A 17,424-nucleotide genomic window follows, 5' to 3' on the forward strand; every position below is an offset into this window, starting at 1 on the left:
ATGTCTCTTGTGACATGAATGGATATATCATTTCATTGTTTCATGACATAACTCTTGGATGAAGAGTCATCAATGAAATGTTAAGACTCTTGGAAAAGAGCCTATATATAGTGCTTGATGGAAGCACTATACTAACAAGAAAAAGGACCATAAACATTGTCCCTATCTCTGCCCATAAAGATTGTTCTATCAGCCATCACTTAAGTAAGAGCATAGTAAGAACGGGAAGGAGATAGAAAAGTTACTCTATAAACCAAGAACACCAAACAACAACTAAATGGAGGATCGTATCGCCATAGGGAAAGGTTAGTAATCTGTAACTATTCTTATGGATGTGAAAACTATGATTTCTTAAGATCCATTTATACATGACTTCAAATAAAGTTTACAATGTACACTTAATACCAACAAAATAGTTATACAATTCTCTCATTTATTCATCGCAATCGGATCTAATTAAATTAATGTTAAGAATAACGAACTGCTTAACCAAGTGAACTACAAACTTATGCCCAGTTGGATTTTTTGTATCTCAAATCTGAATCAATCTAATTACAATGTACTTGCATAGATTGGATGCGTGGATCATGTTGGTAAGAAGGTACAACTTCAGCTGGCATTTTATGTAACGCTGAACAAAATCTGCATGTTAATACCATGTGGCAACGTAAAGAGCTACATATATAGAAGGAGCTAGTTGGAGGTGGGATATATATTTGTTGAATCTTCTTCATAGAAGCTTTTTAGCTTTTTAAAAAAAGCACAAGTCCATGTTGTTACTTGTGTGAGGCCACATGAACTTGCGCCTAATATTGAAAAGATGAAAATGGGATTCCCTACCGTCATGGCAAAAAACACAAAAACAGACATACATACATACATTAGAAAGTAGTTGTCTCAAGATTTGTATTACTCCAATATACATATTCATTCTCATTGGTCAGAACTCAGAAAAGTAAAATATAATTTTAATATATATTAACTTTATATTTTCTAACCAATAAAAATTAATGATACATCAAGTAATATATATTTTGAGAGAGAATATTGCTATCATTCAAAATCACATTGTTATTTTAAGTTGATCCAAAACTACCTTGTTATTTTAAGTCTATCCATTTGGGAGTATGGACTTTTGGTAATTTTACTTTCATACATCACACGACATAAATGAAACAGCAATATTACTGTAAGAATACTTGTTGTGATTCTAGTAGTTGTCTCATATTATTGCTGTTTCAATAATGTTGCAAATGTGAAAAGTCATTATTTTGGAGTTATTTATCATTGGAAGTTGTGGTATCCCATGTAGTAACTAGTAGTGAATCACTTGAGTGGTGAGAATGTCTCTTGTGGTGAGTGAGAGTCTTCATTCCTTAATGTTGGTATAATGGAAGCGAAAAAGCATTATTAACCCGCAATCAAATAAAATACATAAAATAAATATAGTTAAACAATAAAATTTGTTAACTAAGTATGAACTATTCTATCTTGTTATTTTTATCTGTCTGTGCTTTTGAGTGTGAGAGATTTTCCCAACAGACATGAACCATTCTGAAAACGTAATATTTTTCATACCAAATGTAGAGGATTTAAACTCATTAAACACAACTGTTGGGGCTGCTCTATGAGTATAGAAAGAAAATCAAATTGAAAGTTAAAATATGATACCAAATGTATTCAAGTTAAAAAAATTATGCAAAACTGTAGGAATAGTTTCAAATTTTTCTACAGAGCTTCATAATATACAGTACTTTATTTTTTATACAAATCCATGATAGCCATTTCCCACACTTTCAAGTGGAATACATTAAAGATTTGTCATCCTAACACCAGTGTTTGTAGCATAGGGATGTGGAGCATTATTACTAGCTTTTGAAAAACTAACATAATAGAGCTCTGAGAATATGCCTGTGAGAACAATAAATGCAGCTCCAGCTCCAAACACTCCTTTCCTCAGAATCTCACATGAAGGTGCCATCTCTTTCAACAAACTGCGGTACTTTGTGTGGTAAGCATTCTTCACTGAACCCGCTACCAGGCATGCCACAGCAATTATGAATGTCACCCTGAATCGTCAATGTAACAATAAGGGAAACATCATAATCTGACTTTCGAGAGTTTATTTCCGAGTTGTTTTTTGGACGGTAATACACTTGATATAACTTTAAATTCATTTTCTCTTCCAAAACTCGACTCGCAAATATCGCAAATAAATTCTAAGTGACTTGATGAGGAATGAATCTTCTTGATCGTTTAATCTTGTGAAATGGATAAGAATATTTAATTGGTTAGTTAAGATTTATGAAATCTCTTTGGTCAAACCATACTTTTGATCCTTTTATATGATGTTTGTTTTCATGTTCTACAATAGAGAATTCTCAATTCAATCTCTATAATTATTTTGAATTTGGTTCTTGCTGCTTACTTTGTTATAACACCATTTTCCAGAGTTAAATATAGAGACCAAATAGAAGATAATCATCACATGTAGGACCAAACAAGTATAATACATTAATACTTGTACATGGTAATCATTTTCAGTTTGGTACCTATACCATGACTCTAACAATAATAAACAGTAAGAAACAAATCGAAAATAACTTATAGACTGGACTGAAATTTTTGTTCGAGTATATGGACCAAAAGTTTAGTTTAATTGATTTCTTGTGTAGCATGTGTCTATTCTCTCTTCCATTTAACAAGAAAAGTCAATGGAGAGAATCCATTTCCCATTAACAATGGTGACAAAGTTGGTGTTTTAACTTCCATTTATGATAATCAATAAAAGAACAAGTTAGAGAAAACTCATTATTTGATTGTGTAAGGTTTAAGGCAAATACCAGCTAGTGATGAATAAGAAAATTGCCCATGATCTGGATCCACTAGGACTCATAGCTTTACCACAACACAAGCATCTTGTTACAATCATTATGATCACTTGACTTGCTACTAGGACAAAAAATGACCCCACACCTAGGCCGGTGGCAATGTCAGAATCATATTGACAGTACATTCTACCTTCAGCATCTTGGATGAATGTGGCCTGTCAGAAGAGAATATATAAATACATTGAAGTAAAAACAATTTCAGTGCTGCAAAGATTTCTTAACACTTTTGACTTTTGATAACTCTGCATTCACAACTTTGCAACCTACTAAGGGGAAAATATTGAACTAGTAGATAATAGTGAAGTAACTGATTCCACAACATGCATTATGAATCTATATTTTCAACTGAAGTCCAAATAATTGTTGAGAGTTTTTAACATAATTCTGCAGTATAGGAACTTCATTTTCCTGAAAATGATGCATCTTGGAATTTCAGAATGCATTGTTTGCAAATAATGCATAAATGCAAATTCCATTCATTTTCCTTCATCTGAGGGTAATGTCAGACAACAGTCACAAAATTGAGTCAGTCAAAAATCTTGAGACTGATGTCTGTAAAACAAAAAGTCATGTAAAATCAATCAAATTCCTCGAACTTATGAAGTTACATTATATATGAACATAAGTCGATTAAATATGGTTAAAATTTTGAAATAGGTCCTCATATTGCACAAGTTGTTAACAAGATTAAGAAATTTTAAAACTTAGTTAAACTATAAGTTTAGGGACTTAATATAAACAGATATAATTAGTAAGATCTAAATAAAACTTGGTTAAACTATAGGACCTATTTAAAACTACTCTAGAAGGAGCCTATTTAATACTTTTAACTGTAGGGCCCTGATTGAAATTTCAGTAACACTATAGGGACTTGTTGAATAATTTAAACCACATGTTTCAATGACTTCACAATAAGCACATGCAGAGGATCCTATACTCTTGTAATATGACTATCTAAAGATCAGATTCTGTTAGTCCAGACATTGGTTACTCATTTCCATGACTACACATGTAAGAGCAATCTGTGAATTATCTTTAACCTTTATGGTAGAGAACTATGTTTACTAATTACTTACTTAAGACTATTGTTACAATTCCCCATATATGTCAGCCAACTATTTGATTCTTAATTTCTATTTCATTATTGTGTCTTCAAATTTGCATGATTAGTCTAATGACATGTAACAGATGAAGCATATTAGCAAAATCTGTTATACTGCAGGATGCAGCATTCTAACAAGATAGTTAGAAACTAATTTTGTCCTTTTATCAATATAATAGAATACCCCCTTTTCCTAAGTGATTAACAGCTGAAATCCCAAATGTTCAAGCCTAAATTTTCTTGTTGAACTGCCTAACTAGTGCTTCTAGTTATGACTCAATCTACTCACTATTCAGTTGCTGATTACATAAGACTCACATCTAGTAGGGTTTGAGGAGGATAGATATTGTTAGGTAATTGTTGGTGTAGCGGAAGCGATCATTGCGCAACGTTGGTCACAAGCAATCAAATAAAGGCATACAATAAATATAAGAGAATTTGTTAACGGGGTTTGAGCAATTATGCCTACGTCCCCGAGAGCACTGGCTACCAATATATTGTTAGAGAATAGGATTACAAACCCTAGCACATCCATGGGCCCACTTGCCTATGGGGTGTTTCTATTTGGTGTTTATATCTGGTGCACATTATAACAAGGGACTTTAGTCCAATATATAACATTGGTTACTTTACTCTATTCCAATACTAGACAATGTGAGACTAATACAATAATATATTTCAAGCATTCCCAACAATCTCCACCTTGATTGAAATAGACGAATATCTCGCTCCTTTTGGAACTCTACACAAGAGTGATCTTCATTCATGGGCTAAAGTATTCTTCATGGGTTAAGCGAAAAAAATATATAAGTGAATTTGACATTACCCAAAACCTTAAGGCATGTTATATCCATTTATATGAACTTATTAACGTGTCTATACAATGTGACACTTGTTCACTCATCTAGTCATACTACCGAGTAGATGTAAATGTCTTTCTTTCACAATTACCTCGACCGATGTGAAAGTGAGACTATAAACCAGATTGTTAAGACATGAATCCAAAACTCAATTACCCCAATAATGATGCAACATGCACACAACAAGCTAGTCTCATCAGTATTTGGTAATGAAATTATCTGTACAGTCATTTACATAATCTGAATCATAAAAGCTGCATCTCTATGAATATTTTGGTCAAAGAAGAAGTGAGTGAGACAAAAGTAAACATTTTTTTCTTTTTTACTTTATTAAAAATCCATCCACTTCTAATTACAAGATTGCCACATACCCCGTCAAAGTTCTAGAAGAAGTCAATGAAAAAAATCAGCAACACAAGTACACAACAGATTCAACAAGCAGTGAATAACTGAAAAAAATTATATCTTTACCATACAAAAAAGAAAAAAATTATAACAAGCATCATGAAACAAAGCAAAAAAGGATGCATAACTAAACCAACAAAACTCCAGATTAAAAGAAAAAACAACATAAGATGATATCAAAAGCAATTTCTAAAAGAGCAACAGAGAGAAATGAAGAGAGAGACTAACAGTATTCCTTCTCTGTTCTGCTGCAACAGAGAGACCAAAAGCAATCAGATCAAGCAAAAACACCACCACCAGTAACAGAGACGATGCCATACCTCAAAATCTTAAGCTTAAATCTGAGTATCTATTCACAAATCAAACAAAACAAAAAGTTAAACATTAAGCTTTTGATATCAAATGGGTGATATAAAATCCACATGAACAAATTATAAAAATAACAAATGAATGAATAATATTAAAAGTAAAGAACACATGCTAGAAACGTAAGATGAGGTTTGGTCTTCAGGTGAAAGGTGATTTTCCTTGTACTGGAAGCAAATGCTAGAAAAAGGAGCACAGTATTTAACTGCTTCTCCTTGTAATTATAGTGAATTAGAGACAGAGGCGTGAAAACACATGAAAAAGCCAAAAGATAATGATACTTTTATTCCCTTACTTTATATTGTTATTATATTTTTGTCATTAAAAAACTAACTATTCTCTCCATTAATGAGAGTAATGGAGAGGAGTCAGACTCGTTTTCATAGCCACTCAAATTTAATTTCTACTTTTATTTTAGCGTGATTAAATATTTTATTATAATTATACAAATTCATTATTATTAGTATGAGAAAAAATATATGTAAATACATCATCCATCATTCATGTAATTATATTTAATTTTTATATAAATAGATTGTAAATAATATTTTAATTGTACTAATAATTTATATATTATAATGTATTATAAATAAGGAATTAGTATAGTAGTATAAGATTTTATTGGGTCAATAGTTATAATATATGGTTAAAAGACAATGTTTAATATTTAATTATGAGAGGGACGCTTGCTAAGCCACAGAGCCACACCCACTTCAAAATCCATTAGTTGGATATTGGTTGACAAAAAAAGTGTCTCAAATGTTTCTGATTAAAGAATTTCAAAGAATTACTTTTATTAGATTAGATGTAGTGTATGTAATATTTAATACTATTATAAAAATAAAGTAGTATTTTTATGGAAACTTGTTTTTTTTTAAATTATAGCTCTTTTAAAAAAGCACTAGTAATGATGCATTCTATTTAGTCAAAATAATGCATTAAGTGTTCAATCAAATTCATATTTGGACATAAATAATGGATTAAGTCAAAATTGTTTCATATTTTAAGTTAAAATGAGAAATTTTATGTAGACTCTTCATAATAAATGTCAAATGTTAGTACATATAAATATTCCTAAAATATTAATCGGTCAAAATGAATATTATTATTTGTCTAATTGTATAGATACATATAATGATAAACATGTAATAACTATAATGTTATGCATGTAAATGATAAACCAATTCAAATAATAATTTATTATTTGACTTGCATAGGACAATGTTACCTTTACAATAGGAATATCATTAATTGATATATAATAGCAAGTCAATTGTATGTTTGTAGTTTAAACAAATACTGATCGACTCAAATAAAGATTATTAGTTGGTTAAAATTCAAAACATACACTTGATAATAAATATTTGATAATCATATAAAATTTAATGTGATAAGTAATTCGGTCAAAAAAAGCTTATTGTTTGACACAGGTGATTATTAATATTTGATTATTACAGTGTGTATATCACTTACAAGTTAATATTTTTGTCTAAAAACTTGATATTAATGTTGTGCTAGATAACTAATGATGTAACCCACCATTATTTTAATTTGAGAGTAAATATTGATTGTAAGTTTAATTGCTAGAAGATTGCAATTTACTCTTTTCTTTGTTATGATAATTTATCCACTTTTATAATATCTATAATATGTTTCTACAGTTTTCCTAAATGACACCAACATTAAAAATTAAGGAGAAAATAATGTGTTTGTTCTCCAATGCATAGATCTAGACCATGTACTTTAGAAATAAACAACTCATTAATTTTAAGAAAGTTTTATTAACGATAAGAGAACGTTTAAGGAAGGATAATGTTCAAATAGCACATGTCTTATAATAATTGAATATGTAATTCAAAAAATATTCATCCATGCAATATTTTATGAAGGAATTTTTATTTTTGGAGGTTTTCAATGCAATACCCCTCCTTATTTTCCTACAGGTAGTCAATTACGAATAACGGCCAACCCAAAAACACTAGCAAAATATCGGGACTCATGCTAAGAAAAAATATGAGTAATTTATAGCATATACATATAAATGCACAAAGATATTAAAATAGATCATATTAAAGACACATTTCTAATTAATAATCAAGATAAAAGTATTACAAATTCTAGATTCTAGACCTGATCGAAGTTGGAGGTCATAACATAATCATATCTATAACAATGAACCACATGAAGGTGATAGGATAAATCATGCTAAAATTGGGTTCAGTAAGTTTGATAGGAAAAATCATGCCGAGAAAAAGATGGGGTATATTTGTGAATTGGGAAGCCTTATAATTTTGTTCTATGATGATGAATAACATGTAAGCAATCAGGCATGTCCAATGGAGTTAGGAAGAAGAAAGGTAGAGTCTAGTAAAAAGTGCACGGCTTAAGAAAATCTACGTGTTAAATAAAAAGGAAAGAAGGGGAAGGTTAAATCTTCGAAAACCCTAGGTGAAAAACTTGCCACATATTAAAAATAGAGGCAGAAAGGACTACCCCTTCTAAAATTGAACAAGATCCTCTCCATTAATAGAGAGACATATAATTGTTTTCCTCATATTTTCAATTGCAAAAATGTGATTTCATGGTAAATAAAAGAATAAGTGTCATTACATATTGTCTTTTATGTGTTATTATGTGACAATCTAGCATGCTATCGACTACCTAATATTCCCCATGAAGAAAACTCACCAAATTCTTTTGAACTTCTATTTATTCTTATGCAGAATGATGAGCTGCTAAAACAAAGAAATGAAATACATGCATCATACAGGGTTGCACCGTTTAAATGGAGTTCATGTAACAACCAAATGTTGTTGGAATGTTTCATTTATGTTTGTCACTCAAGCATGTCAAGGATGACAACAACTTATTGTTTTTGTATAAATCCCTTATCCACTTTCTTTTTAATTTGTCAATTGTCTCTCAATGGCTCAACTAAAATTTTGTACTTTATAATTGTTTGATTCGTTCATGAAGCATGATAAACTCCATGCACGAGTTGTAATTTTGGATAGAAGAATGGCTAAGGTTTGGAGGATAGAGCTAGGTTATTTCTTGCTCAATGGTAATTAGAGACTGAGCGTATGCTCGACGATAAAGTTGTTTCGCCAAAGACATGAAAATAGGGGATAATGTATCTATTAAAGTGATAGCTAAGAGCACTCACTATTCTTAAGCACAAAAATAGTTAAATATGTCCCTCCCACTTTACCATCACTATTTACTCTTTAGCTCTAAAAGAAACTATTTTGAGTATGTTGATAATGAATTTTTTGTTTTAGTTTTAAGAGTGGTTGGTCTTCATGTAATTTTGTACCATATATTTCTATTAGTCTAATAACATCAACTACTGAGTTTATATGGCTGGAATAACATGAAATTTAACATAAAATTTTTGAGATTTTAAGTTGGAAAAAATATGAAACCACCAAATAACTTTTAGCTTAAAGGAACTTTTTGGTAAGACAACATTATTGTCATACACTAATGACTTCGTTTATGAAACTCTGATTTCTATCTTCTCTTTATAAAAAGTTTTTAAGCCAGAAAAAAGCACAACAAACATACATATGGCAAAATTGGTTGATACTTGATAGGGTCTCAAAAAATTAATCAAATAAAGTTTAGTAAAAAATCAATGGCAATTGACTACATGGCCTAATGGATAAGGCGCTGGTCTATGCAACCAGAGATTTTGGGTTCGATCCCTAGTGGAGTTGTGTTGTTTTGACTCCATGACCTAATTGATGATTTTTCTCGTAAGGTTTGGGTTTATTTTCTGCGGCATAAAAATGACACATTCTCCACTTTCAAGAAGTGGAAAACTCTTGTTGAATCCCAGACATAGAAGAAAGTGAAGAAGCTCAAAATAGACAATGGATTAGAATTCTACAATGGTGTCTTTAATGAGTTATACACAAATAATGGTATTGCTAGACACAAACCATTCCAAGGAATCCCCAGTAAAATAATGTTGTAGAAAGGATGAACAAGACTTTACTTGAGAGAGCTCGTTGTATGCTCTCAAATGCTGGGTTATGGCATCAACGTGAATTTTGAGCCGAAACAACATCTACTGTTTGTTACTTGGTCAACCGTTCTCTACATTTAGCACTTGATTTCAGAATCCCAAAAGAAATTTGGTCAGGTAATCCTGTTGATTATTCTAATTTAAGAATTTTTGGATGTCCTGCTTATGTACATGTTAATGATGGTAAATTAGCTCCAAGAGTTGTTGAGTGCATGTTTCTTGGTTATGCATCTGAGTATAAAAGGATATTGCTTATGATGTTCTGATTCAAAGTCACGAAAGTTAATTCTTATCAGAGATGTGACTTTTAATGAGGATGCATTACTATCTTCTGGAAAACAATCTATTGTGTCTTCTTCTATTAGTACAAGTAATTTGCAGGATACTTGCGATATGGTGGAGTTGATAGTGAAACCTATAGCTCCTAATGTTGATATTCCATCTTCCTCTACAAATCAATCTACCATTGATGATTGTTATATTTATAATGATGACATTACCACTTCTCCTATTCATAAGCAAGAAGATGATTATTGTATTGCTCGAGACAAAACCATAAGACTAATTAAAAGGCCAATTCCATACACTGATGGTGTAATTTAATTGCTTATGCATTGTCAGTTGCACAAGAGGTAAATGATGATGTTGAACCTATCAACTATGCAGCAGCTGTTTCTTGTGCTGATTTTTCACAGTGGCTAGTGGCTATGAATAAAGAAATTGAAAATCTTCATAGGAATCGTACTTGGGCTTTAACAGAGCTTCCCAAAGGCAAACGACCACTAAGATGTAAATGAGTCTATAAGAAGAAAGACGACATTCCCGAGGTTGAAGATCCAAGATGTAAAGCACGAGTAGTTATTAAAAGGCTTTAATCAAAAAGAAGGTATTGACTTTAATGAGATATTCTCACCTGTTATTCGTCATAGTTCCATTCGCGGTTTGCTTGCTTTTGTTGCTAGAAGAAGAAATTTACATGGAACAACCCAAGAAATTTATTGTTCCTGAGAAGGAGCATTTTGTCTAGCGATTGAAGAAATCTTTATATGGCCTTAAACAAGCTCCTAGACAGTGGTACAAGAGGTTTGAGTCCTTTATGATTGGGCAAGGTTATTACAGGAGTCAATTTGATGATTGTATTTATTTCCAAAAATTTTCTGATGGATCTTTCATATACTTGTTACTTTAGGTTGATGATATGTTAATTGTTTCACGTGACAAGTCTTTGATCAGGAAATTAAAAACTCAACTCAATAATGAGTTTGAGATGAAGGAATTAGGTGCAGCCAAGAAAATTCTTCGTATGGAGATTCGCAGGGATCGTCAAGGTGGTAAATTGTTTTTATCTCAACAGAAGTATATTGAGAGAGTGCTTGAAAGGTTTAATATGAATGATTACAAACCTATTTCTTCTTCACTTGCTGCACATTTTAAGTTATCTTCAGATCTTTGCCCACACACAGAGGAAGAGATGGAGTGCATGTCGCATATTCCTTATGCTAGCGTAATTGATAGTCTTATGCATGCTATGGTGTGCACTAGACCTAATTTAGCATATGTTGTAAGCATGGTGAGTCAAGATATGCATAATCTTGGCAAGGATAACTGGAGTGTTGTAAAATGGATTTTTCGATATCTAAAAATATTTCTTGAATTGGCATGGTATTTGACAGAAGTAAGGCTACAACCGATGACGTTGTAGGTTATGTTAATTCAGATTATGGTGGCGACATTGACAGAAGGAGATCTCTTTCTGGTTACATATTTACTCTCTATAATAGTGTTATCATCTGGAAAGCTACTCTTCAGTCCATTGCTGCATTGTCTGCGACTAAAGCAGAATATATTTCAACAATATAGGGTGTGAAGGAGGCTATTTGGCTCTGAGGTTTGATAAACGAACTTGGTTTAACACAAGGTGTTCTTACAATGTTTTGTGATAGTCAAAGTGCTATTCATTTGACCAAGAATAATCTTTATCATGACAAGACCATACACATTGATGTAAAATGTCACTTTATTTAAGATATTATTACTATTAGTGAAATTATGATGGAAAAGATTCATACATCAGATAATCCAACATATATGCTTACCAAGCCACTTCCAAATACCAAGTTTCAGCATTGTCTGGACTTGGTTGGTCTCTACAGCATTTGAGTGCCCTTCGGGGCTTTATTTGGCGATGAGCAACATATTGAATTCGAGCCAATGTGGAGATTGTTGAGATATGACTCTCATTTATAGCACATTTAAGCTTCTTTCATAAGCTTATTAAAGGCTTCTTTGTCAAGCCTTGGATGCTTGTTCACCAAGTCTCTAAACTTGCTCACCAAGTTTTCCAATCTTGCTCACCAAGTTTTCCAATCTTGCTCTCCAAGTTTTCCAATCTTGCTCTCCAAGTTTCAAAGTTCCTTCTTCACCTTTTTCCTATAAAAGGTATCACATGGAGAGCTTTGGTACATCACAAAATTCAGCAACCACATTACTTAAATACTATAGTGGATTGTGCTTATTGTGTGAGTGATTTTGTGGTGAGAATTCTTGTCCCATTTGAGAGAATATTTGTGAAACTTTGCTCGTGGAACTTTATATAGTGGAACTTTGTACTCATCATTATAAGATGATTTATTGTACGCTCCCATTTTATATAGTGGAATTTTGCTCGTGATCACCCGTGGTTTTTTATGTTAAATCTTTTGTGTTATTCTCTTGCTCTTTTACTTACTTCTTTTTGTTCCCAATTGATCTGATCTTGTGCTTCCGCTTAGCATTCTACCCCTAATATAAACTCACATAAAATCATTTCTCACCACATATAGAGAAAAAGTTATTGGAAAAAGACAAGTATAACCGTTAAACTTTCATTAATATGTTTTCATTCTCTTTGTTTTAAGAATGTTTTTATCTTTTTAAATATAACATATTTTCTTCTTACTTTTTTTCAATCCAAATAAGAGCCACAAATAAGAAAATAAGGTATTCACATCACCCGTCTCAAAGTATTTGTTTTTCATTGATCACAGTAAAATATGAATTAAATATATGATTAATAAAAATGAAATGATATATAAAATGAGTGGCATGTACACATCTTGAGGCAGAAGATCACATCCTAAAATAACCATTTATCTTCTTTTTCTTTTTCATTTCTATCATATCAAACAATATAAAAACCTAGTTTTTTTCTTTTCTCTTTCTCATTTCTTTCATTCTATTTAATATCTCTCACATATTTCTGTAACAAATCATACACTTCTGACATAAACACAAAAACCTGTTTTGACATTTACTTTTCTATTAACTTTTATCGCAGGGTTATAAGAATGCAAAAATACAATATACTCCTGCTTGTAAAAAATTTTATGTAACTTAAAGCCCTAGGTGTTCATTCATTAAACTAAAATTTAATCGACTATATCCTGATCATCTAGAACTTCTATATGCAGGAGAAGCGTGATGATGATACCCTTAGACTTTGTTTGAGAGTTATGAGGGAAAGAGAAGGAGAGAGATCAAATGGTTAGGAAGAGGGAAGAAGGGAATGGAAAAAGAAGGAAATCCTCCCCCTTGTTTGGAAGTATGAAATTTAGATGAGGAGTGTAAACTAATGATAATGTAAGAATTTTTTTTATTTTTCCTTTAAAAATGTAATTAACAACGAGAAATGAACAATAATGTATAATTATATAATATTACTAAAAATATTTACCTATTTTGATATTTTATCTCCAAAAAATCTCAAATTGAGATAACTTTAAAAATAGATATATGAAGGGTTTTGGAAGGTTAAAGAAACCCTTCAAAACTTTCCCCTCTCCTTCATCCAACTCCCAAACAAGGAAAAGACTTTTCAAAACCATATTTTCTCTTTCCTTCCCCTCCAAAACTCCACTCCCAAATAAAACCTAAAGGGTAATGGATCAGAAAAGGTGTTGGTGCAGCGGAAGCGGTCGTTGCACAGTGTTGACCACAAGCAATCACATAAAGTGTATAGAATAAATAGAAGAGAAGAAACAGAAGAATTTGTTAACGGGGTTCGTCCAATTGTGCCTACGTCCCCGCGAATGCTGAACGACTACCAAAATATTATTAGAGAATAACGATTACAAACCATATTACACCCATAGACCCAAGTGTCAATGATGTGTTTTTATTTGGTGCACATTACAACAAGAAACTTGAGTCCAATATATAATATTGATACTCTAGTCCATTTCAATACTAGGCAATGTAAAACTTCATATAATAACATGTTTCAAACATTCACAACAAAAGGAATGTGCTAACTTGCTTCAGAGGGCATTCCAATTTGCATTTAGGGTATATGAGAAACTAACTGCATAGGTTTCTCAGGAAATAGAAAGTGACCCCAACAATCCGTGATATATAATGCTTGATATATTACTATACATATTTTTTATATAGAAGGGAAACACATCTTTTATCCCAAAAAATATATTATATGTGTCATTTCTTTTGATTGATTAGAAAGTTATTATATATATATATATATATATTCCAACCATTTAAAAAAAGTGAGGCATAGGTGATAGGAAGATAAAAATTGCACCATACCCATCATGAGTCCCTTTTCAGATTCAATGCCATTTGTATAGTAAATGATCATTGGCAACTTCGTGTTATAACTTTTTGAATCTTGGTTGGAACAAGTCATGCTTGGAAGTTTACAGATAATTTTTGTATATCCAAGGATATCACTTTACTCGTAAAGAACTAATCTATTTTAGAATGTATGGTTGTTCTTCCCAACAATTATCACTTCAGGAATTAAACTCTTAACTTTTGATCTACCTAGGGATCCAATAAAATCTTACATCAATAGAGCTAGACCTTATTAGTAGTTCTCAGAATTAATTGGGGAAACTCTACTGAAAATATGAAGCTAAACTTGGAGCTTCATTATTTAAATTTGCTCTACATTATTTATAATTATATTCATAATATACATCTATATGGTACTGCATTGTCTTTTGTTGCTTTATTTGTACTTGGTATCAATCATCAAAATAACTAGATAATCAAAACTGTATTGAAAATGTAAACTTTCTTATTATTGTCATTGTAATTACAAAGGTATGAGAATCACCTTTTATAATAAAAAAGAAGAAATCACAAACAAAACTCAGCTTAACTAACTGAAGTAAATAACTAGACAATCAATTAACCATATTGTTAATCGATTATACAAAACAGAAAACACATCTATTTTAACATAACCCACAAGCTGGAATGTATCAAACATTCCAAGCTTGAAATGATTGTATTGAATCATGATGATTATAGTTTAAAACCTCCTCATGCTTGTGAGCGAATCTTGATTTCCCATTCTTGAAAATATGAATTTTGAAGCAATACTGACATTTAACCACCATAGGCAGAAGCAACTTCATCCTAAGCTTAACCATATTTTTGACAGAAGCTTAACCATTTATTTGATAGAAGCAAACATGTTGTGCAATGACTCATATATCTAGATAACAACAATACAAGTTATGAGCTTGGGCTGATGTAAAGAGGTTGGGGTAGAGGGCTATATATATTGATGTTATGTAAACCTAATGAAACAAGGAGAAGAATAGTAAAACACTAATCCTTATTCTCTAATAATATATAGTGGTAGTCACTCAACGTTCTCGAGGACGTAGGCACAATTGGCCGAACCTCGTTACCAAATCTCTTGTGTTATTCTCTTGTCTCTATACTCTTTACTATTTGATTGTTCGCTTGTTCCCAACAATTGGTATCAGGTGGCTCTTAACCTAAGTGCCAAATTCGAGGTGGGGAAGTTCGATGGAACTGGTAATTTCGGATTGTGGCAAAGGAGGGTTAAGGATGTGTTGGCTCAACAAGGTCTATCAAAGGCGCTGCATGAGAATAAACCAGAGGGTATGGATCAAATGGATTGGGAAGAGTTGAAGGAGAAGGCTGCAGGAACCATACGGTTCTGTCTATCAGATGAGGTGATGTATCATGTTATGGATCTGACATCACCAACAGAGGTATGGGAGACATTAGAGAAGCGGTTCATGTCCAAGTCTCTAACAAATAAGCTGTATTTGAAACAGAGACTCTATGGCCTGAAGATGCAGGAAGGTGCTGATTTGCAACAACATCTCAACAGTTTTAATCAAGTGATCAATGACTTGCAGAAACTTGATGTGAAGGTTGATGATGAGGACAAAGCAATAATATTACTGTGTTCTTTGCCAAATTCCTATGAACACTTGGTGACAACATTGACGTACGGGAAAGACTCAATCAAACTGGATGAGATCACATCTGCACTTCTGTCCCACACTCAAAGAAGACAGAATGTAGGTGAAGGGTCTCAGGGTGATGGTCTGTATGTGAAAGGGAGCCAAGTGCGTGGGAGGAGACAAGGCAGAGGAGGTCATGCCAAAGGGAAAAGACCAACTTCCAGGGGCAGAACACCAGTAGAGTGCTACAAGTGCAAACAGACTGGGCATTATAAAAAGGATTGTCCCAATGAATGGAGTCCTAGCAAGCCGGTGGGGAAAGATGGGGTATCTACATCTGCAAATGTTGCACAGAAAGATGATTCTGGTTACAATAGTGAAGTTGATCTACTATCTGTATCATCAAATCATAATACAGATGAGTGGATACTTGACACTGGTTGTTCCCACCACATGACGCCTAACAGGGAATGGTTCACCACATACAGGGCAGGCAATTTTGGTTTCGTGTATCTCGGAAATAATAAAGCATGTGAAATTATTGGTATGGGAGAACTCAGAATTGTGATGGATGATGGTGTAGTGAAGACGTTATGTGAGGTTAGGCACATACCAGATTTGAAGAAGAATTTGGTTTCTTTGGGGACATTGCAGGCCAAAGGGTTTAGCTATAGAGCTGATGGGACAGTGATATTCTTCGAGTATGCAAAGGTGCTCTGACTGTGATGAAGGGTAAAAGGACTGCAGGGAACACTTACAAGTTGTTAGGGAGAATATTTGTAGGTGGAGTTGCTGGAGTGACTGGAGAGATCTTAGTAGATTCAGACCATGGTGCTACAAAATTATGGCACATGCATTTGGGACATATGAGTGTATGACAGAACTATGCAAAAGAGGACTGTTGAGGGGAGTCAGCAAATGCAAGCTAGATTTGTGCAAGTATTGTGTGCTTGAGAAATAGATACGAGTTAGTTTCAAGGCTGACCAACACAAGACTTGAGGCATTCTAGATTATGTCCACACTGATGTATGGGGACCCACTCAGGAACCATCCCTAGGAGGTTCTAGGTATTTTGTTACCTTCGTTGATGACTTTTCTCGCAAGGTCTGGGTATATTTTCTGAAGCATAAGTCAGAAGTCTTTGTCAAGTTCAAAGTTTGGAAGACAGAGGTAGAGAACCAGACTAGTAGGAAAATCAAATGCATGAGGTCAGATAATGGTACGGAGTTCAAAAACTCACAGTTTCAGAAATTATGTGAGGAACATGGCATTCAGAGACACTTTTCAGTGAAGAAGACTCCTCAGCAGAACGGTGTTGAAGAGAGGATGAATAGAACTCTTACAGAGAGGGTCATATGTATGAGACTGAATGCTGGACTTTCCAAAGGATTTTGGGCAGATGCACTTAGTATGGCATGTTATGTCATCAATAGATCACCACGAGCTTCATTGGATGGTAAAGTTGCAGAAGAAGTATGGACAGGTAACCCAGTTAATTATAATATATATTTGGTTGTCCTGCTTATGTATATGTATCCAGTGATGAAC

General features: G+C 32.8%; 1 protein-coding gene across 3 annotated transcripts; it reads right to left on the reverse strand.

Annotated features, from left to right (window-relative positions):
- On the reverse strand, window positions 1,695-5,859 carry LOC109332299. Of its 3 annotated transcripts, none has more exons than XM_019567242.1 (4): window positions 5,751-5,859; window positions 5,487-5,607; window positions 2,844-3,046; window positions 1,695-2,069 (listed from the first exon to the last, which is right to left on the reverse strand). In XM_019567242.1, exons 2-4 carry the CDS (start codon window positions 5,574-5,576, stop codon window positions 1,811-1,813), a joined length of 552 nt encoding a protein of 183 aa, XP_019422787.1. In that variant the 5' UTR covers window positions 5,577-5,607; window positions 5,751-5,859; the 3' UTR covers window positions 1,695-1,810. The 3 variants fall into 3 exon arrangements, with proteins under 3 accessions (XP_019422787.1, XP_019422785.1, XP_019422788.1); XM_019567240.1 differs by having other exon boundaries at window positions 5,736-5,844; XM_019567243.1 differs by having other exon boundaries at window positions 5,740-5,831.

The sequence above is a fragment of the Lupinus angustifolius genome, chromosome LG18 (assembly GCF_001865875.1).
Source record: "Lupinus angustifolius cultivar Tanjil chromosome LG18, LupAngTanjil_v1.0, whole genome shotgun sequence".
Classification (NCBI taxonomy): domain Eukaryota; kingdom Viridiplantae; phylum Streptophyta; class Magnoliopsida; order Fabales; family Fabaceae; genus Lupinus; species Lupinus angustifolius.

Bases quoted from the DNA above. Each gene is read 5' to 3' on its own strand.
- LOC109332299 (XM_019567242.1), bottom strand. From the start codon at position 5,576: ATGGCATCGTCTCTGTTACTGGTGGTGGTGTTTTTGCTTGATCTGATT. The intron at 3,047-5,486 runs GTTAGTCTCTCT...CTCTTCTGACAG, and splicing joins CAGAACAGAGAAGGAATACT to GCCACATTCATCCAAGATGC. The intron at 2,070-2,843 runs GTATTTGCCTTA...TTGACGATTCAG, and splicing joins TTCTTATTCATCACTAGCTG to GGTGACATTCATAATTGCTG.